General features: G+C 46.8%; 1 protein-coding gene across 1 annotated transcript in view; it reads right to left on the bottom strand.

Annotated features, from left to right (window-relative positions):
- Positions 1 to 26,422, bottom strand: part of GRIK2 (glutamate ionotropic receptor kainate type subunit 2) — a 1,557,632-nt gene that overhangs the window by 565,316 nt on the left and 965,894 nt on the right. Inside the window, exon 11 of the mRNA XM_078648357.1 lies at positions 827 to 1,050. Within this exon, the coding sequence (XP_078504483.1) occupies positions 827 to 1,050 (224 nt within the window). The remainder of the gene's footprint in view (positions 1 to 826; positions 1,051 to 26,422) is intronic.

Genomic DNA, 26,422 nt, shown 5'->3' on the forward strand with positions numbered 1-26,422 from the left:
TGACCTATTTCTGGCAATTTCTGGCTAGGATTGTGGTGTACACCTCTGGCATAATGATAGCATAAATGTGTCCACATACAGTATAATGGTAGCTGCCCCTGCCAAAATGTTGGCCGATCCAGACATATTGTGTCCAGCACAATATATTGCCTGTCTCAATAAACAAGTCATAACACTTTAACGAAGATTCAGAAACTTATATTGCGCAACTGCTCACCAAGCTACAACTAACAACAGAAAACAGCTTATTATTAATCCCACAGGCAAAACTTAATGCATTTACTAGTGCTTGTTTCACTCTGCTATTCCATCACATACTCCAAAGTTGAACATTTCAAAAGGCTTTCAACACATAATCTCGATCAACTACACCCTTCTGGTAAAGGCCACTTTGCATATGGTGCTGAAGCATTTAATGGCGCTAACAATAGCGGCATCAACGTACTTAGAGTGTGCATGAACCATATCTGCGTGCAACTGACATGGGATCCTTCACATGTGACTTGTTGGATGAAAACAATCACCATTTAAAGAGCAGTCAGGTTTAAATCTCTCGCCTCATCTATTACCACATTTCCTCTGCATCAGACCCTATCTCTCTATGGGATGTGCACCTCCTAGTGAAAACACCAGCAAGCTGCAGCCCTAACAAGGCGCTTATGGCATTAGGCAATTGTAGGTGAGAGCCTCATCTATGATCTGTACCTTCAAAACACCACATGTATGAAGCAAGGAAAAGAAAAAAAACATTGTGACTTTTGACAATTATTAGTTGGTGAAAGTGAGATAACAATTGCCAAAAAAATCACAAAAGTGGACATGTTACCTGGCTATGACAAAGAGCACACAACTGACACCCAAGTAAGCCAGCAGAATATACATCCAGATATCTGGGGAGAGAGGATTCAGGAAGGAGAAGACGCCTGGGTTTGTACCATTGGGCTTGCGGTACAAAATACTTATTCCGAGAGTCATGAAGGGTTTGGAAAAATCGATAACCTTCTCCCGAACATAAGTGATGGCCAGGGGTGCAACTGCAAGGTCAGCTTTCTGTAGATAGAGAGAGAAGAAAAACAAGAAAAGCAGACCATCAGAAGCAGCATTCAGACAGATACTACAAATAAAAATCCCCAACATGTCAGAGTAATTTAAAGCACATTATGGAGAAACAAAACACTCTTTTCATTCCCTTAGTATAAAGGTAGTTTGTGCAGCACAGTGAGCTTCGAAAAGGATCCAGACACCATAAACTAGCATAGTGGAAGACATTTTATTTAGGTACACATTGTAAATGTTAAGTAAGGGCAGCATGCAATTTTCCCTATTGACATCTCAAAATCCAAGGCTGGAAGAAATCATCACAAGTAATACAGTGTATATGGTTTATTTATTTTGCTCATTTAAAGAACAATGCCATTCAAACCAATCTACACTGAAGAACACACATTTCTTGCTAATGTTTTTTTCTAGTTTTACACATTTCTTCTTCATTATTATAAATCATGTCCCTAATGCTAAAAAAGTGCTGCCTTACAGTGTCTATGTTCCTTCCAGTGTTTCCATCGTACTTAAGACGTATATGATATTAAAAAAAAAGTCTAACAGGTATTCTGTAAGATAGGTGTTCTTTGGTATGGATGTCAGGGGCCCTATTATCAAAAATGCGCCAGGGCTCACAGACTGCCTGCTTTTTGCACCCCAGGGCAAATTGGGACAACAACTGCTTGTGCAGACTCTTCTGTAATGCAGATTGCACTGGTCCACATGTCGCTTAGCTGATATCCAAAGAGACATCGGCATACCCCATGCAAATGAGACACCACTTTGCCTTTGGACCCATATTATAGATGCTGGGGCAGAGGCAAAGGAGCTGTCTGAGGTCACCACTTGGATCAAGGAAAGTGGTTTTCACGGACACCCATAGATATCTCCTTGCAGTCACTCACTGCACCTGCCTGCAGGGGGAACTGTATCCCCACTTTCAAAAGCAAGCTGTGTTGCCTCCTGCACAGTGAAAAGTGGTTGGCGACTTCGAACAGCTGTTCTGCCTTTTATTAATGCGCTTTCCCGAGGTCAAAATTTTGTGGCTTCCCTGTGAAAAAGTCACTGACTTCATCTGTGACTGGCGCATTCATTTAAAAGTGAAACATAGCGAAAACCAAGGCACTGTCCCCTAATCTATAATATAGGCCATTGTCACTAAGCACACACATGGTGCCATCTTTATCAACAGGTGTAAGAAATGGGGTTACTGGTTGAGGGGTTTGAAACCTGTCGCAAACACAATTCTTCTCAGGGTGAAGTCAAAAGCAAACCCTAAATTAGCCTGTGCTCAACCATCGGGTAGCTTGGCATAGAGCAGTCAGGATTAACTGAGAGGCAGTGTGTAAAGTTTGTGCAATGCTTCAAACAGTAACACAGTTAAAACACACTACTAAAGGAGCCCACAACAGATTTAGGAACATAAAGTAATTTGTAATAAATAAAGCAAGACTAAAATGACAAAAATCCTATTAGTAGAACCAGAGATATTCAATTTTGAAACATTTAGGTCAAATGGCACCAAAAAACAGCCAAAGCGATGCATCTATTCCGCAATGTGGCGAGTCTCCGATGCGAGGGCCTGCATTGTGTTTGAGGGTCCCACCCTCGGGACTTGTGATGCGGATACCGGCATCTGAGATACAACATTAGTAGGGGCGATGCGTCAGTTCCGAAGAGCGAAAAAGCTTTGATTGGGAATCCTGCATAATCGTTGAGGCTGTCATCGACGAGGGATGAAAGAGCCTGCACAGTAGCGGATCCGAAGATGATGCGGACTACAGAGGTGATGCAAGTCTTTGCGAAGGGTCCAATCCACGCAGCAGCGTACATGCGTAGGTTCTGCTCAAGGCTGCCCTGCGAAGCAGAGGAGGTGCGTTGTTTCCTGCTGGTTCCACAGAGGCTGGCAAGCACCTTAGGACCACTTCTAACAGTCAAGGGTAGATTTGCAGATTTTAGAGGCCAGATGCATGTGCAAGGTTGTTGGAAGCCTGTTATGTCCCTTAGCCTTCAGATGCAGAGGACAGCCAACTACCACTTTTGAAGTTACTCTGGTGCCTGAGGGTGTCTGAGGGTCAAGAGATGCAGGTTCCCATGCAAGAGGGCACCAGGCAGTAGGTCAGCACAGAAGGCCAGCAGTTCCTTTGGAACAGCAAACCAGCAGAGTGGCAGTCATTTCAGCAGCACAGCAGTCTTTCTTCCTGGCAGAGCATCCACAGGTCTAGAGTTGGTGTTTGAGGTCCAATATTTATACCCAGTTGTGACTTTGAAGGGGGGGAGACACTTCTAAAATGTTGAGGACCCAGGCATCCTGCCTCTCCTGTCCTGGCCCAGGACCAACTACAGGGCTATGCAGCCCTTTGTGTGGAGACAGGACACAGTTTATTCATGTATAAATGTGGCTGAGCCCAGCTCCTCCCTCCCATCAAGCCAGTGAAGGCCCTTCCAGGTACTCTTAAGCCCTTTATTGTGTGTGGCTGTCTAGGAGAAATACACAAAGCTCAACTGTCAGCTGCACCCAGTTGGGTGACCCAGGTACAGGCTACAGGCACTAAATATATATGGAAGGAAAATGCCTATTTTCTAAATGGGACATTTTCAAAATTAGAATTACAAATCTGACTCCACCATGAGTTACGATTTCTCTTTACAATTCCAAAGACACCAAACATGAAGGTATTACCTGATCCCATTTAGAAATGACAGTTATAACATGTAATATGGTAACTCCATGTTATCCTGTGGGAGAGGTAGGCCTTGCAATAGTGAAAAACGAATTTAGGAGCTTTTCACTACTAGGACATGTAAAACTTAAAAGTACATGCCCAACTTTTTAAATACAATGCACCTTGCCCGTTGGGCTGTCCAGGGCCTGTCCCAGGGGTGAAAAATATATTAAAAAGGAAGATTGGGGCTTGGGAAAAGGTAAACATTGGTAAGTTCAAATGTACCCACACAGGCTCCGCAATAGTAGGCATGAGACATTTTTTAAGTCCTACTTAAGTGATTGGCACAACCAGTATGGCATTCCCACTAGTAGCATTTAATTTATGGATCCTGGGCACATGTAGTGCCACTTTACTAGGGTCTTACAAGTAAATCGAATATGCCAAAGTTACCATGTTGTAAGGAGGGAGTACATGTACTTTAGCACTGGTTAGCAGTGGTAAAGTGCAAAGAATCCTCGACCGAGGCCACACTGCGGCCCTCATCCTTTTCGCAGCCTTCGACACCATCTCCCACCGCCAGACTCCATGAAGCCGGCATACAGGGGACCCCCTCAACTGACTCTGTTCCTTCCTTACTGGCAGAACCTAAAGGATCAGACTCCCTCCTTTCCTCTCTGAACCCACAGAGATCAACTGCATATACCCCATGGATCATCGGTCAGTCCCACGCTCTTCCACACCTACATGGCCCCCTATGCTGCCATTGTCAGACAGCTTGGACTCAATAGTATCCTATGCCAACGACACCCAGTTGATCCTCTCCCTCACGAAGGACCCAGAAACCACCAGACTCAGTTTTCAGGTAGGAATGAAAGATGTTGCAGCTTGGATGAGCGGTAGCTGTCTAAATCTCAACTTGGCCTTTGACCCACCCCCTCAGCTTGGGACAACACCTGGTGGCACACCGCCCTTAGCAACACCCACACCCCCACGGACCACACCCGGAACCTCGGTATCATACTGGACTCCTCCCTCACCATGAACCGCCAGATTAATGCCCTCGCCTCCTCTTGCTTAAACACCCTCAGCATCCTTCGCAAGACCTTCAAGTGGATCCCCCCTGAAGCCAAGAAGACCATCACCCAAGCACTGACAACAAGCAGACTGGACTACGGAAACACCCTCTACGCTGGAATCAACAAATCCCTGCTACGCAAACTCCGGACCATCCAGAACACCATGGCCCGACTCGCCCCCGACATCCCACAACATGAGGACCTCCACTGGCTCCCCGTCGAGAAGAGAGTAACCTTCAAGCTACTCACCCATGCCTACAAATCTCTCTCCAACACTGGACCCAAATACCTCAACGAAAGAGTCTCCTTCCAGGTACCCAAAAGAAACCTTTGCTACGCGGACCTCGCCTTAGTGGAAACCCCGTGCATCCGTGGAACCAGAGTGGGTTGAAGAGCCTGCTCCTATGTCGCGGCTCAGGCCTGGAACGAGCTCTTGGTCAACATCAGATGCTTCCCTACTCTGCACACCTTCAGGAAGAGCCTCAAGACTTCATGGATGAGTAGCACACTTTACAATCCCCTGATAGATTGACTGATTGGGGTGCAAACATTTTATTAGGTGAGTGAAGTCTTGCATAAATCTCAAATAGTGGCATAGTCATAATATGCAGTGTCCTCCTTTTCTTACTTTGAGTGCTTGATATAGTTTTGTCTCCGCAACCCAGCATACGTCTTCATGAAAGCAAGTTAGTGCAGAAACATGCGTTTGTCTTGTTCTGAAAATTCAATTTTAAAAGTGTTTTTCTTGTAGCTTTGAAACTGAATGGATGTTTGTGATATTTTTCTCGCAGCAACTTAAAAGGTTGCAAAGGTCTTGGATTTCTGTGACAACCCACATGGAAAACAGCATGCAAGCTATGGGTAGTACGTACTGTATTTGTAAGAATTAAGAGAAGTTCAGAAGAGAGATACTTTCCACAACGGGGCCACAGCATGGAGGAATGAACTAGCTTGTATGCAAAGATGGAAAAGCCTATGAATCAAAAGGATTACAATTCTCAGAGCTTGGAGTCAATACAAAGAACCAAGTGGGCACACAGTTAGTCATTAAACAGTGAGTAGATTCGGACCATTATGCCAAAAAGACAACAACATTTTCCTATGTCCTAAACCCAATTTCGTGATTTGGTAACCTAATACCGAATCGCAAAATGGGTTTGCAAGTCAGTATTAGGAAAGAGCATGTTGAGGGCGCCCCTTCCTAATAGCGACTCGCAGTGCTATGTATAAATGTTTTGCAACCGAAGTGTGGTCTCCAAACATTCGCTTTTTAACGGCAATTTCAATTTGGTGCTAAAAAATTTGCAAACTGGAAGGGGTCCCAAACGACCCCCCGCCCTTCCCTTTGTGAATGCATGCAAGAATGGTTTATGAGCAGGCAATGATCCCACTGCCTACTCTTAAGAAATGAAAAGAATACTTTTAATTTTTATTTTTGAAACACATCCTGTTTTTCTTAAAGGAAAAAGGGCTGTGTTTAAAAAAAAAGGCTTTATTTAAAAGCAAACGCAGACATAGTGGTCTGCTGTCCACAGCAGGCCACCATCCATGAATTTTTAGCGATTCCCAGTAGGTCGAAAATTGCGACCTACCTCATGAATATTAATGAGGTAGGTCATTTGCGACCTACTTGGAATCGCAAATGAAACTCAATGGAGTTTCGTAGATTTGGAATAGCGATTTCCTAATTAGGAACTCGCAATTTCTCCATTCTGGTATGAAACAAACTGGAAACTACAAAAAAACATTGCCACCAAGTTTCTTTCACTAGGCACCCGCTCAAAAATGCAGAATGTGGGGGTGAAAACAGGACCGGTGATGGGGAATTATAAACAGTACAGAAATACTGATTTCCTAAAATAGTTCCTGATTTTTTAAGGGCTTGCTGGTATGGGTCAGTATTCTGGTATACCTCAAGTAGTGAGACTTATAAAATCGATACTTCGAGGTGCAAAAAGGCCAATGCGGACAAGCGCCCACATCAGAAATAGGTCCGAAAATATTACTGGAGAATTTTTGGGAAAGTATCTAGTAACATCTCAATGCAAATTTTCCTTTGTTCACATACAGCCTGATTCATGAAGCGAAATAGCGCCCGCAATCGCAGCGAAAATGCAATTGCGGGTGCAATTTACGGAATTGGCATTCAAGAACAAAATAGCGAATTCGCAAACACATAATAGCGAATACGCTAACACATAATAGCGATTACGCTATAATAGTCGCAGATTCCCGGTAGTCGAGCATTAGCGATACGGAAATAGCGACCAACCACGGAATCTGCGAAAATAAATAGCGAAACGCAATATATTCTCAATCGGCATTCATGAAAAATATACAATTGCGAAAAACCCCATAATCGCAGTTTGCGCGGCGCAAATTAAGGACAACTCAAAGCAGGTGGTAACCATAAAAGCCATGATTAAGTAAAATTTGAAAAACCGTTGGCCAATCACCAACAGGTTCAGGCCTGACCAATCACACATAAGGACATTCAGCAGCAGCATTAGGCGTTCCACAATGCCAGGAATGTACATGGTGGTGAGGCGGCGAAGGCTACAGCGAGCAGCACGGAGGAGACGCATGAGGCAGGAAAGGATTTACCGGCAGCGGGTCACCTTGCTGGGCCAAACCAGAGAACAGATATATGCCAAATACAGGCTGAATGGGGAAATGATCATCTGGCTGATACATGAACTTGACCCCCTCATGCAGCACCCAACAAGGCGAAACAATTCGGTGCCTACACATGTGCAGGTATTGTGTAGCCTGCACCTCCTGGCCTCCGGGAGTTTCCAGGGCATAGTAGCGGCTGCTGGGGGGATATCCCAGCCCACCATGTCACGCTGCCTCCACACTTTCGTTGACGCCATGCTCACCCAGCTCCACCGTCACATCACATTTCCCACGAGCCAACAGGAATTGGACCTGACAAAACTACAATTTTACAATGTAGCCCATTTTCCCCATGTCCTCGGCTGCATAGACTGTACCCACGTCGCCATCTGCCCACCAGCTGCCACGGAGTATATGTTCCGCAACAGAAAGTCCTTCCACTCCCTCAACATACAGATGGTCTGCAATGCCAAGACCATCATCACTGACATTGTCGCCCAGTACCCAGGGAGTACCCATGACTCCTTTATCTTCAGGCACAGCGGACTCCACACACGACTGCTCAGGGGAGAGTTTGGGGAAGGACACCTACTTGGTAAGTACACTTTGTCGACAATGTCACATTGCTATGAAGTAACTGCGCTGCACAGGCAATCAACATCTGCTCCTCTCATTCAGGTGACAGTGGCTACGCCCTACGGGAATACCCCCTGACCCCTTACCTCAACCCTGCCACACCTCAGCAATGGCGCTACAATGTTGCGCAAATCCGGACAAGGAACTGTATAGAAAGGACATTTGGGCTGCTCAAGAGCAGGTTCCGTATACTGCACAAGACAGGTGGGGCCATGTATTACAGTCCTGCTGTGTGCTGCCGCATTGTGGCTGTCTGTGCAATGCTTCATAACATTGCAACCAAGCGCCGGATACCTGTTGACATCTCAGGCAGTGAATCAGAAGGGGACGACCGGCCACCAGCACATGCGCACCATGCACGCGGGGAGAACCCAGCTGAAGGCCACAGACGTCGCAACCACATCACAGAGAACAATTTCTAGCCCACCCTCTTCCCTCACCCCACAAATCACAATTGCATGCAAAATGTAATGATTACACAACGCTAATGTGTGCTGCAAAATAAATATATTTGTTTCATTCACAAAAAAAAGGTAATCAGTACAACTATTTACTACTAACAGTATTCCTTCATACTGCAGTGTGAAAGGACAGGGCAGGCTTATAGTCAGCCTGTGCCAGTGATAGTCTGAAAGAGTCAATTGCGCCTCCTGCGCGTTATGCCCAAGCGCCTCTGAGGCTCTTCCTCTTCCGGGGCACCTGTACCTGGCGTTGCCCTGGTGCTGCGCCTAAGTGGCGGGACTAGTGTGGCAGATTGGCTGCTGACGCTGGAAGCCCCCTCACTGCCATCGTCACCCCCTACAGTGGCAGGTAGAGCAGGAGGGTGTAGTGCCGTTACCGCCGTGGTGAGGTGCTCCAGGACCCTGGTGATGTCCTCACAGCACTGTACAAGTTGGTGCTGCTGTGTGAGTGACCGCCGCAACAACTGTGAGGTGGCATTTGCAGCCACATAATTAGACCTGCTGTAGGAGGCCAGCCGGCTCATGAGCTGGTGGTGGCGCCGGCTTGCTGCACTGCGCTGCTTGATCATCGCAGCAGTGTTTGCCTCCATGGCTGCAGTCATGCGGCCCATGGCCGCCGTCATGCGGTCCATGCGGTCTCCCACTCCGGCCACATTGCGCCCAATCTTGTGTAGCTGGAGCTGAATGGCACCTTGCTGCTGTGACTGGCGCTGATGGATCCTCAACATGCGTCTTTCTACGCTCAAACAGGCATGTCTCTGTCCATTGCCCCTCCTGCTGATTGCAGCAGTGGTGTGATGGCGAGAACTCCCACGCCTGCTCTGCTGGCCTGTGACTGTGGCTGGCCGCTGTGTTGGCGCTGTCGCAGGCCCAGATGTCGTAGCACCAGCTGCAGGTGGTGTCACAGCAGGCGTTGCTGGTGCGACAGGGACTGGAGGCACATTAGTGGGGTGCCTGGCTTTGGCTGTGGGTGGAACGGCAGATGCAGGGGCCACAACGGTGGGGTGCCTGGCTTTGGCTGTGGGTGGAACGGCAGATGCAGGGGCCACAACGGTGGGGTGCCTGGCTTTGGCTGTGGGTGGAATGGCAGATGCAGGGGCCACAACGGTGGGGGGCCTGGCTTTGGCTGTGGGTGGAACGGCAGATGCAGGGGCCACAACGGTGGGGGGCCTGGCTGCTGGTGTTGTTGCAGCGGCAGGGGCTGGTGCCTGTGTTTGCGGTGGACAATCCTCCTCCTGGGCCTCCTCATCTATTTGCAGCCTTTCGCTGTCGCTGCTTTCTGCGCCACCTGTGAGGGTAAGTGGATACTCATTAGTTGCATGTGACTGTCAGACGTGCTGATGTTACATGCATGCTGGGTGACATTCCCTGGATGGCTGTGGATTTGCGTACTTTGGAACCTGTCTGGCTGCATTGTGGTACTACTACATTGTGGACAAACTACATCTCCCACAATGCTTCAGGGCATTTCCTGATGCGCAACAAAGGCATGACTAAGGGACATTATGTGAGCCTATTTGGTCAGGGACGGTCATAGGGGACAGGGTCGCAGTCGCATGCCACTTACCTTGGGTGTCTTGGGTGGGGCGGGAGGAGTCCAGAAGTGTGACGCCAACGCACGCCTCCCTCTCAAGGGTGTTCTCCACCTGGTCCTCCAAGGGTGTGTTGGGAGGGACTGTAGGTCCGCCACCTCCAGTGCCCGATGACTCTCCAAGGCGCTCCGCCACCCTCTCCTTGGCACGACCTCGGAGGTCATACCAACGTTTCTTGAGCTCCTCCAGTGACCTATCGGCCACACCCACGGAGTTCACACTGGAGGCTATTCCCAGCCAGATCCTCCTTTTGTCTTGCTACGGGACCTTCCTGGAGTTTATCCCAAAGAGTCTGTCGTGGTTGGCCACCACCCCTTCTATCAAATTTTCGAGCTCCTGCTCTGAGAACTTTAGCTTCCTCTTCCGCCCTGTGCTGTTGCTGGGGCCAGGAACAGGTTCCTCTGACATGGCAGCAGAGTAGTAGCAAATTCGCAATCACAAGAATAGCTGCTGCTTTCCAACTTGCTCCCTCGAGATCTGCCTCACTGTGGTGAATGGGGGTGGGAACTGCCTGCTTCCTGGTTGTGATGTCATCACTGTGCTCGAAAAGCGACTTCCCGTTTTCCCGATCGCGCGTGATTGCGATTCGCATTCCCGACACACGTGATTGCGATTCGCATTCCCGACGCACGTGATTGCGATTCGCATTCCCGACGCAGGTAGCCGGAAATAGCGATTATTCTGCGATTATCTTTAGTCGCTAACGGATTTTGCGCCCGCGTGCAAGTCGCTTTTTTTTCCCGGTAATCTTCATGAATTCAGATTTGCGAGTTCTCAATAGCGGTTCGCATTTTATCGCTATTTGAGACTCGCAAATCCCGTTTTTCATGAATCAGACTGTTAGATACTAACGCCCTGTTTTTAAAGAGTTCACGTTTGTACCACTTTTCACGTGAAATTGCGCTTTCAATAAAACCAATATTTGTTGTGAGCAAAATTGACACTGCCATAGAAAATCAACAATACTCTTGCGGTAACTGAATGCCTCTTAGAAATAACAGGAGGAAACGAATTTTAGTGGCAGAGATAAATAATGTGAGAATGTCGGACAGTCATCTTAAAACAATACTCAACTTGCAAAGGTTGTGCCTGGGGACACATGCACAAGTGGATCCGGAAATATAGTGGGGTTTGCTTGTGTACAGCAAAAGACTTCTTCGATTTCACTTCTGACCAAGATGGTCTCTTCAAAGAAAGCATTGCAAGTTAGCCAAAATTCAAGTCGAAAATACCTTTATTCTGTACTTAATTTTCATGTACGAGGAACAAAATCTTTGAGAAGTGTCTTTTCCTCTCTGAGTTTATTTTTATTCAACACAAATGCTAGGGCTGGATGTTGAAATGAAATACCAACAGTTCATGGTTTAAGAAAAAACAAGCTTGTTTTATTTTAAATAGCTAACAAATGATTCTTTGTTTTTCATTTTCCCAGGCTATCTAGAGCAAATATTGATTATTCGAAAGCACTCATTTGTTTCCTGTATTACATTCTTGAAGCACATAATCTATTATTAGCGTTTGAGATCAGGAAATAGAAATTGTAGTTTGCTACGGGTTGATCTGAAGCCAGCCCCCTATGGTTTTGAATAAACAAACAGCTGAAACCTGCCTACTCAGTAATTTCACTACATCCTAGAATAGTAGGTACAGATAAAGAATATTGAAGGGAAAGAACTGGAATAATACAAACACATGAAAATCTTGGATATCCTTCTAAATGGTATGCCTTTCAATGTATTTCTCAAAGAAAAGTCATTTTTCAGTATAAATAATTGTCACACCTCCTGACATGTTTTATACTATGACTGCTTGCCTGGAGTATGGAAATAAACAATTGCACTTACATTTAACAACTTAGGGATAGATGCGTTGTTCCCATTCCCACACCGGGAAAGTTAAATGTGCAGGCAGATTGGTCTGCAGAGAGGAATGCAGTTTGAGATGCATCCTATATACTAATAGGATGCTTCACAACTGGTCCATTCATCGGGATCACAAAATTAACTGCCTAATGAATATTAATTAGGTCGATCACAGTTTGTAACCCCCTATCATGTGCTGCATATGCAGGGATTGAGACCTACAGGGGACACAAGACCTCCACCCTGCATTTGCTTTCTCAAACAAAAAACATTTTTTTTAAAGCAGCCAGTGTCCAGGGACGACATTGGGGAGAGCATGCTTTGGTCCGCTAAACCACTGCATTCCATCTCTCCCCACCCTGAGGCTGCCAACACAATTTGGGAAAGCGTCTGTCCCCTTTGTGAATCATTAAGGTGAATCATGAGGTGTCAGTAACTCATCAATGGTTTGCAATAGCAGCCACAAGGTAATTATACAGCCCTTCCTGAACAGTGGACAGGCCTTTTACGCCTCCTCCTCTTTGTGATAGGAAATGCTTGAAATACAAGGCTTTTGAACATTCTGAAAAGACCTTTTTCAGTTTCAAGCATTGTGATTTTGGGAATCACAGTTTTTCAGACAGCAAAAGATCTTTGTACATCTGACTCTTCTTTTACCCTTTCTGAACTATATGGAAATAACAAATGGGTGTACAATGCTATTCGCCTTTCAGTTATTTTAGCAAAAGAAAATAGTTCAGTAATGGTATACATCAATACCAATATGTGTAAAGCACAAGTGGGATGGGCTATTAGTCATATAAATTTACATTCATGTCATCAGTTGTTTCCAGTCTGACATATGTTGGATAAGCATACAAAATAGCTAGCAAATATAGTCTTCAGTGATCATTTATTATTTACTTTTACTAGGTGTGGGCAGAATTTACCTTTCACCACAGAGTTTTGTGAAGTTTCCTAACCCTCTCTTCATGATGTTGCAGAGTTTTCTAAACTTTGGAAAATGTTTGCCAGTGGTTAACAAGCATTTGCAATGCAATAGGTCTCGCATTTACGGGAGTTTAAGCTATTGGCATTGTAAATGACAATGCCTTCTATTTATGTTTTTAAAACAAAAACAGAAATAAAAGGCATTATTATTTGCAATGTCAATAGCTCAAACTTGTGTGAAAGCGAGACCTATTGCATTGCAAATGCTTGTTTCTACTGCAAGGGGTTTTGGTATTTCCAAGCCTGACCAAGATTTTGGGAAAAGCGGGAGTGGAGGTGCAACTCAGTAATGCTTGTGAAATGACGCTTTGAATGTTTATGCATTCATTCTAATGGAGACGACCCCAGGGTTGGTACTGCGGCTACATGGCCAGTGCAGCGCTTTAAATACACTCCGATAAAGAGATTGTAAAGGGTTGGTACTGAGATATGAGCAAGTGACATTGTTTTCACAGACCACTGGCCCCACTGCCCGATGGGTCGGGACAGCAAACGCCGGTACTGGGCTACGAGGCAAGCGTCACTGTGTACTGGCAAACCTAGGACTCCTGTCCTGCCTGAAAAGGGACTGTGAAGGGGTGTTACTGGACAACTAGGCAAGCGGGAAGGTGCCCGGCCAGCCCTCTGACCCCCGATGCTCCAGTGCAGGGATGGTAAAGAGTAGTTACCAAGTCAAGTCAAGTCAAGTCAAGTCATAGAATTTATATAGCGCACTACATACCCGGAGGGTTTCAAGGCGCTTGGGAAGGGGAGGAGGATTACTTGTCAAATATCCACGTTTTAAGTAGCTTTCTGAATGCTAGGTGGTTCTGGGTAAGGCGAAGGTAAGCGGGGAGTGAGTTCCATGTTTTAGTGGCCAGGTATGAAAAGGATCTGCCTCCCATGGTGGTCTTGTTGATGCGGGGTACAGAGGCGAGGGCTTGGCTGGAAGAACGTAGTTGGCAGGAGGGGGTGTAGAAGGACAATCGAGAGTTGAGGCATTCTGGACCGATGTCGTAGAGTGATTTGTGTGCGTGTGTAAGCAGTCGGAAAGTGATCCTCTTATTGACGGGTAGCCAGTGGAGGTCTTTAAGGTGACCAGAGATGTGTGCGTTGCGTGGGATGTCTAATATGAGTCTGGCTGAGGCGTTTTGGATTCGTTGAGTTTCTTCTGGAGTTTTGCGGTAGTACCTGCGTAGAGGGTGTTTCCGTAGTCCAGTCGGCTCGTGACCAGAGCGTGGGTGACTGTTTTCCTTGTTTCGGAGGGGATCCAGCGAAATGTTTTTCTGAGCATGCGAAGAATGTTGAAGCAGGAAGAGGATACGGCGCTGACTTGTCTGTTCATTGAGAGTGAGGAATCCAGGATGACGCCTAGGTTCCGTGCGTGGTCTGTCGGGATGGGTGCTTTTCCGAGGGCTTCCGGCCACCAGGAGTCGTCCCATGCAGAGGGGGATGTACCTAAGATGAGGACTTCTGTTTTGTCTGAGTTCAGTTTCAGACGGCTTTGTTTCATCCATTCGGCCACTTCTTTCATTCCTTCGTGTAGGTTGGTTTTGGCGGTGCTGGAGTCATTGGTGAGGGAAAGGATCAGTTGAGTGTCATCCGCGTACGAGATGATGTTGAGGTTGTGTTGGCGTGCGATGGCCGCGAGGGGGCTCATGTATACGTTGAAGAGGGTGGGACTGAGTGAGGATCCTTGTGGTACGCCGCAGATGACTTCAGAGGCCTCGGACTTGAATGGTGGAAGGCGGACTCTCTGGGTTCTTCCGGTGAGGAACGAGGTGATCCATTCGAGTGCTTTTCCTTGTATTCCGATGTTATTGAGGCGATGTAAAAGGGTGCTGTGGCAGACTGTGTCGAATGCTGCAGAGAGGTCGAGGAGGATGAGGGCGACTGTGTCTCCATTGTCCAGTAGAGTTCGAATGTCGTCTGTTGCTGCGATGAGGGCGGTCTCAGTGCTGTGTTTAGCTCGGAAGCCAGATTGTGAGGGGTCGAGGGATTTGTTGGCTTCGAGGAAGGCGGCGAGCTGGTTATTGACAGCTTTCTCGATGACTTTGGCCGGGAATGGAAGAAGCGAGATGGGGCGGTAATTTTTGAGTTCGGTGGGGTCCGCTGTGGGTTTTTTCAGAAGGGCGGAGAGTTCAGCGTGTTTCCAGTCTTCCGGGAAGGTGGCGGAGTTGAAGGAACAGTTGATGACGCCTCGGAGGTGCGGTGCTATGACGGAGTCTGCTTTGTTGATGATGTGGTGAGGACATGGGTCTGTGGGGGATCCTGAGTGGATGGAATTCATCAGGCGGATGGTGTCCTCAGTGGAGATTGGGTTCCAGTCGTTAAGGGTGTTCACGGGGGGAAGATGATCAGCAAATGGTAGGGTGGGTTGGTTTCCGGGTTGGTTGTCAAAGCTGTTGTGGATGTCTGCAATCTTGTTGTGGAAAAATGAGGCTAGGGAGTCGCAGAGGGTTTGGGAGGGGGTGATGTCGTTGGAGTTGGCCGAGGGATTGGAAAATTCCTTGACGATGTTGAAAAGTTCCTTGCTGTTGTGAGCGTTGTTGTCAAGTCGATCCTTGAATGCTTTTTTCTTGGCTTTTCGGATTAGTTGGTGGTGAGTGCGGGTGGCGTTTTTGAAGGCGTCCTTGGTGCTGGTGGTTGGGTCTTTTTTCCAGGCCTTTTCAAGGGAGCGGCAGACTTTCTTGGACTTCTTGAGATCATCGTTGAACCATGAGGCCAGGTTTGTTTTGACGTTTTTTCAGTGGTGCTAAGGTATCAGCGGTGTTGGATAACCATAGGGTGAGGTTGGCGGCGGCTTCGTTAGCGTTAGAAGAGAGGGCTGGGGTGTTTTGAAGGAGCGATGCGGAGATTTGGTCCGTGGTGATTTTGTTCCAGTTCCTTTGTAGGGTAGGTTGGAGGTGGATGCTGGGTTTTGGTTTGTTGTAGGTGAACTGAACGCAGCTGTGGTCAGTCCAGAGGAGGTCCGTAGTGTGGCTGAAGGAGACATGGTTGCTGGATGTGAAGATGGGGTCGAGTGTGTGACCTGCGATGTGGGTGGGGGAAGTGACTAGTTGTTTAAGTCCGAGGTTGGCGAGGTTGTCCACGAGGGTGGCGGTGTTGCGGTCGTTGATCTTTTCGAGGTGAAAGTTGAGGTCTCCCAGAAGGATGTAGTCTTTGGAGGGGAGCGCGTGTGGGGTGATGAAGTCCGTGATGTCTTCACTGAATTTTGCGCGGGGTCCTGGTGGTCTGTAGAGGAGGGTGCCTCTGAGTGTGGTTTTGGGGTCGATGTGGATCTGGAAGTGAAGGTGTTCGGAGTTGGCGAGGTTGGTGTCAGAGCTGGTTGAGATGCGGATTGATTTCTTATGGACGATAGCGATTCCTCCTCCTGTGTGGCTGGTGCGGTCTTTGCGAGTGATCTTATAGTCTTCAGGGATGGCAATGGTGATGTCTGGTGCGGAGGAAGCATTCATCCATGTTTCCGTAAGGAAGGCGATATCCGGAGAAATGGTGTCTAGTAGATTCCATAGGTCAATGGCGTGCCTGTGGACTGATCGGGTGTTAAGAAGGATGCATTGTAGGTGGTTGGGGTTGGGAATCTGTGGTGTGGTCGTAGCGGGGATGTTGTCGGTGCCGCTAAATTTGCAGGAGAAGCAGGAGAAAGGTCCATGGGTTTGTCCAGGGGCGGCTTGGACGCAGTTGGGAGCGCGACCAGGGTTAAGGGCTAGGAGGGTTGCGGCATCGTAGGTAATGCGGGGGGGCTGGGCAAAGCGTGGGCCAGGGGGTATGGCGCTGGGCGTGGTCCAGGCGCGGACGGGCGTAGACGGGCTTACCTTTGGCGCACCTTCGGCGTGTACGTAGCGCGTGGACGCTGCGCGTTGGGACATCTGACATAAATGGAGAGTGGAGGGGGGCGGAGCGTGGGCGGGTCAGCTGGGAGGCGGTAGCGGGGAGGCGGGGCAGGGGAAAGCACAACAACAAAATGGTGGGAGGGGTAGGAATCGAAACCAACACAGTGCAATGCCAGCTATGAAGGAATGCACTGAAAGCAGGTAAAGCGCTAAGGACTTAATACTGTTAGGAATATGTAAAAAGCGCTACCAAATGCAGTTATGTTCAAGCGCTGCACAAATGAGCCAGGCACTAGCGCTATGAAAATACACACGAAGGCTGATTGCTACTTAAGCGAGACAGTTAGCAAGGCACAGAGCACAAGCGCTATGAAAATGCACACGAAGGCTGATTGCTATTATAAGCGCCACTACAATTATCAATTCACAGAGCACAAGCGCTATGACAATTAACACGAAGGCTGATTGCTATTATAAGCGCCACTACAATTATCAAGGCACAGAGCAAAGAGCTACGATACCACACACGAGGGCTGCTTGAAAACGCTTCAGCTGTGGGCACTGGAAAAAGGATTGCAAGCAGGAGCCAGGCAGCGTGGGGGAGCAACCGTTCGGGACGAGGTCCAGGCGGTCACAGTCTTCTCTTGGAGGTGGAGGACTCTGACCCCCGATGCTCCAGTGCAGGGATGGTAAAGAGTAGTTACCAGGCTCTAAGACAACTGGCACTGCATGCTGCCAACCCCATGGCCTCCAATGCTGCCTGGGCAGGGATGCAGACGCGGTAAAGACTGCTCGTGGAACCGGCTGGAACGAACCCAGTCAGAAGAGCCTGTTTTCTTTAATATTACATGTTTTGCAATATTTCTTGGCACGACTTTTGACTGGGCTCAAACCAGGTGAGTAAACAGCCGAATCTCTCCAGGGGGGGCTTGAAAGCGCAAACATGCGGCACTGGGGAGGTGAAGACAAAGCACGGGGCTCCTCGCCCTGCACCCACCACGACCCTACGACGCGGAGGGAGCGCGGGGTGTCGGTGAGGACTGAGAGATGCATCTGTCCCCTCTCACTAGGCGCCTGGGGGCACCCAAGGGTAAATAAACAAGGTCAAATGATTCAACAGTTTTTAAGAATTCCCCCTCCAAAGACATTTTTGGAAGCAAAATCGCCTAAGAATTGATTTTTTTTCTTATCATTTGTATTCTGTAATCCACACTTCTGCATGACATTTTTCACATTTTGTAGACAATTTAAATGTGTTTGCTTTTTCAAAGGTTTGCAGAAGAAAAGCCTTGTAACTTTGCACAACCCTAATACTTAGCAGGTGAGAAGTTGCAGCACGTTTGAGTAATGAAGATCATGCTTGAATAAAATGCAATTACAAATGTGCCTTGTATGTGAAAAAAAGCAAATAAATATTAACCTTGGGCGGAGCTGTCGAAGTAGTACTCTGTGGAATTTGACGGAGTTACTATAAAACTCAGTGAAATTCCGTGGAGTACTGTGGCAGACGGAGTCACATGGGTCCCTCTCCTACCCCTCCTCACTCCCTCTGCTAAACCTCTGGTCCACCCTTCTGCTAAGACCTCTGGCCCCGATCCCCCTCTGGCTAAATAAACCCTCTCATTCCCTCGCCCCCCCATCTCGCGCATAGTGTAAGGCCTGCACTGCAGGAGTGCTGGCCAGGAAACTTACCATGGCTTTTTCCTAGTCCCAATGTGTCCTGGTCCAGTGGCTCCACTTGTCTTCCGCTGTGCTGCTCTGCCTCTCTGTAATTAAATAGCAGGAAACCAGGAAGAACTGCAGTGCGCATGCCATACTGAGTGAAGGTATGCCTGACGTCAAGACAAGGAGAGCCGCAGGAGCAGGACACCATGGTAAGTGCTACAGTGCTCCGCTTGCGGATTTTTGTAAAACTTTGCACTCCAAATGGAGTGCGGAGTTTTAAAAATCTACAAACTTTGCTGGCGGAGCAGAAGTATCCCCCCAACCTTAATAAATATAGTCAATGGCATACAATAACAGTAGGCCTTTTACATTTGATGTGTTATATTAAAATTCAAGTTATATATATATACAAAGTCCATCGCATTTAGGTATTACAAAGACCATGGCTGTACCAATTTTAAATTGCCACGAAGTAGCTACAAATCCATCTCTTACAGTAAATAGTAATTGTATTCCCCAAGTTATCAGAGAAAATGTGCTATAATGAAATCTATGCCTTAGTATCCGCTATGTGGTATAACCATGTTATTCATATAGAATAAGAGCAATCATTACATTCTACTGCAGCGACCTCAAACACTCTCAAACATATACTCACATGCTCTTGCATTTTTTTAGTATAATTATTTATTCACGTATTTGTATATTTATTTATTTATACATACATCTTTCTATTCATTAGGAACCGTGCAGCAATGTTTGGTTATCACAACAATGAAAAAGCAAGAAGTGGTAATTTGGGAAAGGGCAGGGGGAATGCAAAAAGACATGAATTTTGAAATGTCTGCAGGCATTTTATGAATTGTGTGAGGAAAGCATAGGAGGACATGGGTTTAGATAGGACTGCTTTTCGATCTAGGAAACCATCAATGTGTCTTTTTAGTCTCATATGGGCTTATCCACAAAATTATTTATGAGTATGCGGAGTAGTACTAACGGAGTACTCTTGCACATACTCCTACATTCTCAAAACATCCAACTCCCTATTCGTAAAAGTGCAAAGAAGGGACAGGCCTTTCTATTGTGTTAATTGTTTATGAATATTTAAATGTTATTCCTTTTTCAGATGTTTGTGGACTAATTTATTAAAGCATGTACCAGTATGTAGGAGAATACTAGAAGAGTATTAGTTTACATACTCCAAATTTCCTGTTAATACGCCCCCCACTGTTTCACATCAATGGTGACAAGTGGTTGTCATTGTGTACCTCTGATGTTGAGAAATGTCAATATCCATTTGCCAACGGCGTGGGTGTGATGAGCAGTATTGCTGTAAATAATCTTTGCTGAAAGGGTGACAATTCAATGTTGATGAAGACAGACTTTTGGTTAAGCATCCACATACCCTCTTTACCATTTTTGCTCGGTCCATGTAAAAAGCCTTCACATATTTTCTGGTGGCACTTCACAAGGAAGCCCCAAAAAGAACATGAGAGAACCATTCTGGATCAAATCCTTTATTGAAAAGTTGTAGTTGGTGGCAAAGTTGCTATTCCCTACCAAATGTCATTCCTTCTCATCTCCTGACTGTTTTGTTTCCTCCTTTTTAAGACTTAGCCTTCAAGCTGTCTAGGGTATGGTCGTTAAGAGGAATGAAGGGGTGGAAAGTCCTCCAGCCGTAAGGTAAAATATTATAGTAACTTGTGCAACCAGGCAAAAAGCTTTCAATTTTCTTTATATTATATACCCCAAAACTGGTAACTCATTTCGGAATAGAGGTGTAATTATTTCAGTTTAAATTTCCTATATGATATAGATGTGATACAGATCAACCCGAGTTCCAAATTAGGAAAAATGATAATATTTCCGTATTTTAAATTATTTAGCCATGGTTCCTGCAGGAAGAATGCCAATGGTCAGTGCAATTTTTCAAGCGGCCTGCATTCATGTTGAACAGTGGGTTCAAATATCCCTTTCCACACCCTTATAACAGTTTCTACACTGGGAGGGTGGCTTGAACATTAACTGCTGGCATATAATGTTCTAACTATTAGTATTTTTTATTTTCCACTGTCAGCCAGAGACACTGGAAAGCATTAACTTAATTCCACACTAGCAGGGACTGTGCAGAGAGGCATCACAGTGGCTAGAGCAGAAGTCATAGATCTGATATTATAAAAAGGCAAACACACTATACATATACAAAGTATTAGTCCAACCTTTGTATCTATCATCTTTTTTGTTATGTGAACACTTGTTTGCCACATTTTACATACTTCCTTGAAGATTCTTCATGGTTAGGTTTTTGTTTCTAAGATGTTAAATAATTACAAATATCCCCTTCAAACAGCCAGGTGTAAGTATTAACTATACAAAATAAACTCCACTAGCACTAATTTAGAAAGGCATTAAAATCATATCTATTCTTCAATTCTTGGATTTGAATATTTAATTTTGAAATGTAATTAATAAATGTAAAATTAAATTGGAAGTGTACATTAATTAAAAGTGTGCAATGTTCAAAATGCAGATTTTAGTAAATAAAATGTTTTAACAATTCTTTTTATTAGAACAAAGCATCAGCAAAACACAGTTACAGAGGAATGTTATAATTGGTCAGTACAGCATCTACTGGGGGTACAGGTCACAAGAAGAAACACATATCAGGAACTTTATGGGGATGGGGGTATGCCGAAAACAGCATCCCTGGGTGGCACACAAATTTCTCCTCTGTATTTATTCCAAGGTCCCCATATTGAAGCCTACTTCCGAGGGCGGCCTCAAGCAATAGAAACATTTTTTTCACGAAACATACTCCAGTCTAAGTTATTATTCCAAATCTCAAGGGTAGGAGGCTATGCAGATCCCCATTGCTGGGCAATATTCCTTTTCGCTATCATGAAACTCAATGTAGCCCACTGTGTTTGTGCATAGTTGACGTCAGTAGGTTCCCATATGTTAAGGAGGCATCTCCTCGCTACTGGTAACAAGGAGATCTCAAAGACCTCTTGTATAGTGTTATGAATCTTACGCCAGTACTCAGAAATATATCGACACTCCCAGATGATATGGAGGAACGTCCCCACGAGACCACACTTTCGTCTACACAATCCGGTATCAGACAGTCCCATATGAACAAGACGGGCTCCGTAACATAAACCCTATGTAATATTTTTAACTGAACAAGCCGTAGCCGTGCAGGAATGGCAACCACCTTAGGCGAGGACACAGCTGATTGCCAGTCCTCATCATCCAGTTCTATTCCGTCTCGCACCCACTTTTCCCTCAATTCCATAAGTAGATCCGCCCTTTGGGTAATTAGCTTCTTATAGATCAGGGAAATCGTTTTCTCAGGGAGGTAACCATCCAAGATTCTATCCTCAATAGGCGAGGATTCCGGAAGGTCCGCATCCACAGACAGAGCCGCCTGTAGTGAATGTCGAATTTGTGCATAGCGGAAATATTCAAATCTCGACAGCTCAAATTCAGCCTGCATTTCCCCAAATGATTTAATCCTCCCCTTGCCTCAGATGTCTTTAATGGTGGAGATCCCTATCAGGTCCATTTATCAAATCCTTTTGTCTTCCAGAGTTTACCCAACCGCTCCGAATCAAAGAGTGGGGTAGCTAGCGTCAATCTGTCCCTCCATCCCAAAGAGTTTGTGGCATCGTGCCAGATCCAGACAGCATGTCTAGTTGGCCCCGTCAAGTTCAACTTTGCTGGTTTTGAGTACAGTTCCCTACTATAGCTGCCTCCGGGAAGGAGCCATCTATAAATGGCATAGCCAGGATCGGCAGCAGGGCCATACGTTCCATGATTAATCGCGGCCAGCTGGGAGGCCCTATAGTACCGTTTAATGTCTGGGAGGGTAATGCCTCCATCATACCATGGGAGCGTCAATTTAGCTAAGGCAATGCGAGGTCTGCCCTCCCATAAAAGACTACGTAGCAACCCTTCCACCTCACGGAAATAGCTGGCCGGCACAAAGTCTAGGGTATTCTGGAGAGCATAGAGGAAACTAGGCAATGACATCATTTTAAAAAGGACCTCTCGCCCCAACAAGGAGAGTGGAAGTTTTCTCCAGTTGGTGATGTCACTCCTAAGCCTCTGCAAAGGAGGAAGGAGATTCTGGGCATACCGAACTGCAGGGTCAAGAGAGATGAAAATCCCCAAATACTTGAACCCATCCATATTGATTTGAATGGGACAGTTCTGCGGAGGGACCAGGGGCTCCCCTCTAAGGACAAACAACAGGGATTTTCCCCAATTGATGGAAGCCCAGAGTTCTTACTGAAAGACGCCAGGACATCGCACAAGACAATGAGGGACTTCCGGGGAGAGGTCAAATAAAGCAGGATATCGTCCACATACAAGGAAATTCGGTCTTCCAAGTCAGGGGACCACCGAATGCCGTGGATAGATGGCTCCCAGCGCAACCAGGCCACCAGAGCCAGTGAGAAAAAAAGAGGTAAGAGAGGGCAGCCCTGCCAAGTGCCCCGACCAAGACAGAAAGATGCCGAGACCCGATTATTAACATCTATTTGGGCAAGCGGCTCAGTATATAACAAGCGCACCCAACTAATAAATTCAGGGCCAAATCCAAATTAAGTCAGAACTGCCCACAAATAGGACCATTCTACAGTGTCAAAAGCCATGGTGGCATCAAGTGAAACAATTACGGCTGGCTCCTGCAGAGTGTGGGCCCTAGCTATCACACCATGCAACCTACGTAGATTTAGGGCCGTGTTCCTATGGGAAGTGAAGCCCGACTGATCCGGATGAATCAGCTTGCTAACCACTTTCACCAGTCTATTAGACAGAAGTTTGGCCAGAATTTTGGGTTCAGCATTCAATAAAGAAATGGACCTATAAGAGGCACAATTAGTCTTGGGTTTACCCGCCTTATGAGTTACAACCACTGACACAACCCTCTGATCTCTTGGCAGGATCCCTTTTCCCCAGGCCTCTACAAACATGGATTTAAGGTATGGAGCCAGTCTATCGGGTCTGAGCTTGTAGAGTTCAATAGGGAGCCCGTTTGGTCCTAAAGCCTTACCCGAGTTCAAGGAGCAGATAGCTTGGACTATTTCGTCAGCCGTTAAGGCACTATCCATAAAATCACGGTCTTCAAGGGATAGACACGGGAGCTGTATATCACGAAGCAGTAGGTGAGAGTCCTCCTCGGGTTGATCAGATACCGAGGTGTAAACAGTTTGGAAGTGCGCCGCAGAGGTTGCTACAATATTCTGTGGATCCGTAAGCAAAACTCCCTCCTCTGTAACGATTTCTGGGATGACTCGGTCTGCCCAGTCCTTTTTGTCCAACCAGGCGATAAGTGTACCAGCTTTATCCCGAGGTCGTAAAGCCTGCCCTGTTTCTCCCTACTAAGAGCCCTTGCTCTATCCGTGACCAGCGATTTATACTCATACTGTTTCAGGCTTAAAAGATGTAATTGAGCTTGCATTACCTCATGTTCCAGTTCCCCCTCCAGCCGATTAATCTCAGTCTCTGCTTCAACAACCTCCCCATTCCTTTCCTTTTTGGTTCCAGATATCAGTGACAGAACGTGACCCCTAATGACAGTCTTAAAGGCTTCCCAAACTGAGGAGGACACCAAACCCTCATTATCAATAACATATTCATCTAGAGCCTTAATGAGGTCCTTACGAAGTTTGGGGTTATGTAGATCCCAGGGGTTAATGGGGGCTACCCTACCCTCCGTTCCCGATGCGATACAAAGCCGGAACCAAAGCGGGGAATGATCAGAAATACCCCTGGCGAGATGAACAGCGTCAGTGACCTAAGACGCCTGAGCTGCCGGGACCAGACAGTAATTTAAGCGGTAAAGGCTATTATGGGCACCGGAATGAAATGTGTATTGTTTCTGGTCAGGGTCGGGCAATCTCCATCCGTCCACTAAACCCATAGCATTAAGAAAGTCGAGTAACCATCGCATGGTGCTTCCCATATCCCGCGGGGGATGTCTATCCATGACTCCAGAGACAACCGCATTAAAATCACCTCCCAAGATCAAAAGCCCGACCGGCAATTCGAGCAATAGCTTTCCCAAATCAACAAAAGAAGTGCACTGCATGCACGGGGGAACATAGACAGACAAGAGGGTAAGAACATGTCCCTCCCACCGACCCGTTACGCCAACATACCTGCTCCTGTCATCCTCCCACGTGGAATCTATCACCAAAGGGAATGCCTTCCGAATGAGGATGCCCACCCCTCTAGAACCAGTGGTGAATCCCGCATGGGCCACCAACTTGTACCCCATTCTGTGCATAGCCTAACATGAATTCCCGACTAAGTGCGTTTCTTGAAGCAATACCACATCTGGTGACTGACGTTTAAGATACTGAAAAACCACACTGCATTTAATTTTGTCCTCCAACCCATTCACATTCCAACTCAAAATCTTCAATTCCCTTCAATTCCCTACCCCCATCGTCATTCGTTAAACTGAAAATATGACAATCTTCTTTTCTGCTGCATGCAAATCAAGTTCAGCCTGCTGATGCCATCAACAATCCACCCAACTGGTGAAACAAACTTCCCTCCCCAACACCCCCCACCCCGCTGCTGTGCCCATTAGGCTTAGGACTGCCCATTGAAAAACGCAGACTGCCTGTCGCCCTAAACATTCAAAAGAAAGAACAAAGAAAATAAATACTTAGGGGGATAGATCAGAGAGCTCAGGTCAGTGCCCAAAGAAACATAATGATAAGTTTGTGAAAAACACAGTTATGCAAACAGTATATCATTCCCCTCCCACAATGAACCGAAGGATACATCTTGTTCCACCCCCCACACCCACACACTCTCCCCCACCGCCGCGCCACACAGCTGACACAATCAACTGGACGCCCCTCTATGAGGACTGAGTCTCCGAGTCACCATCTCCCCCCGGTCAGCTCGATCCAGAGGGCCCCGAACATCAAGCCATTCCGACACTGTCTTCGGCTGATCGAAAAACCATGCTCTATCATCCGCCTCGACTCTAAGACGGGCTGGGAACAACATGGAATACTAAATGCCTCTCTACCGCAGGGCACGCGTCACAGACAAAAAGGATTTTCGTTGCTTCTGCACTCTTTGCGTGAAGTCAGGAAAGAAAGCGATAGTTGCATTTTCATATTTAAGGGGAGCGCTGGCCCTTGAACACTGAAGAATAGCATAATTGAGGACTCGGGCCAACATGGGCTGTGGGGGAGCGCCCAGTCTGGGACGGCCGCCCGGGACCCTGTGCATTTGCTCAATGACGAAGAACTTACTGAGACCCTTCGGCTGCAGTTGCTTAATAATAAGATCCTCTACAAACAGGTCTGGGGTCTGCCCCTCAGATTTTTCAGGCACACCAATGATGCGCAGATTGTTAAGACAGAGGCGGCCTTCATAGTCATCCTACTTAAGGTCGAAGGCCACACCTTAATCACGCAGTTCTCCAACTTCCTGCTGCAACTGGGAGACATCCTCCACGAGACTGGAGGTGGTAAGTTCAACCTTTTTCACCTTTTCGTTACGTTCCCCATATCCGCACGAATTAGGTTGATGTCTATGGCCATTGAATCAATTCTTATGCTCCAGTGAGGTTTTAACCCCAGAGATAGCGTCCATAACATCCTTAAGTGAGAGCTCAGTTTCATCGCCGGCCGGCGCCCCCTTCACCGAGTCCTCCAACAGCCTTCTTTTTGTTATGTCCTTCGAGATTGTGTGCCTGTCGAGTTTGTTGGACTGAATCGGTTTCAACCCCCTGGTCCCAGAACCCTTCACACGCTCCATGTTCCGATAGGCAGAGCGGTATCCGGAGCAGTGTCCAGGTATGGTCAGAGAACACTTCCCAAAACCGCAGCTCAGACACGGGCCTCCAGAATCAACAGTAGCAAGGATGAGCGAACTCAGCCCAACAATAGAAGGAACTGAAATGGGCCCCAAGATGATTCGCAGCGTCCAAAGGATCAGTTCACCCTCACAAGGGACACACGCTACACAC

The sequence above is a fragment of the Lissotriton helveticus genome, chromosome 6 (genome assembly GCF_964261635.1).
Source record: "Lissotriton helveticus chromosome 6, aLisHel1.1, whole genome shotgun sequence".
NCBI classification, from domain to species: domain Eukaryota; kingdom Metazoa; phylum Chordata; class Amphibia; order Caudata; family Salamandridae; genus Lissotriton; species Lissotriton helveticus.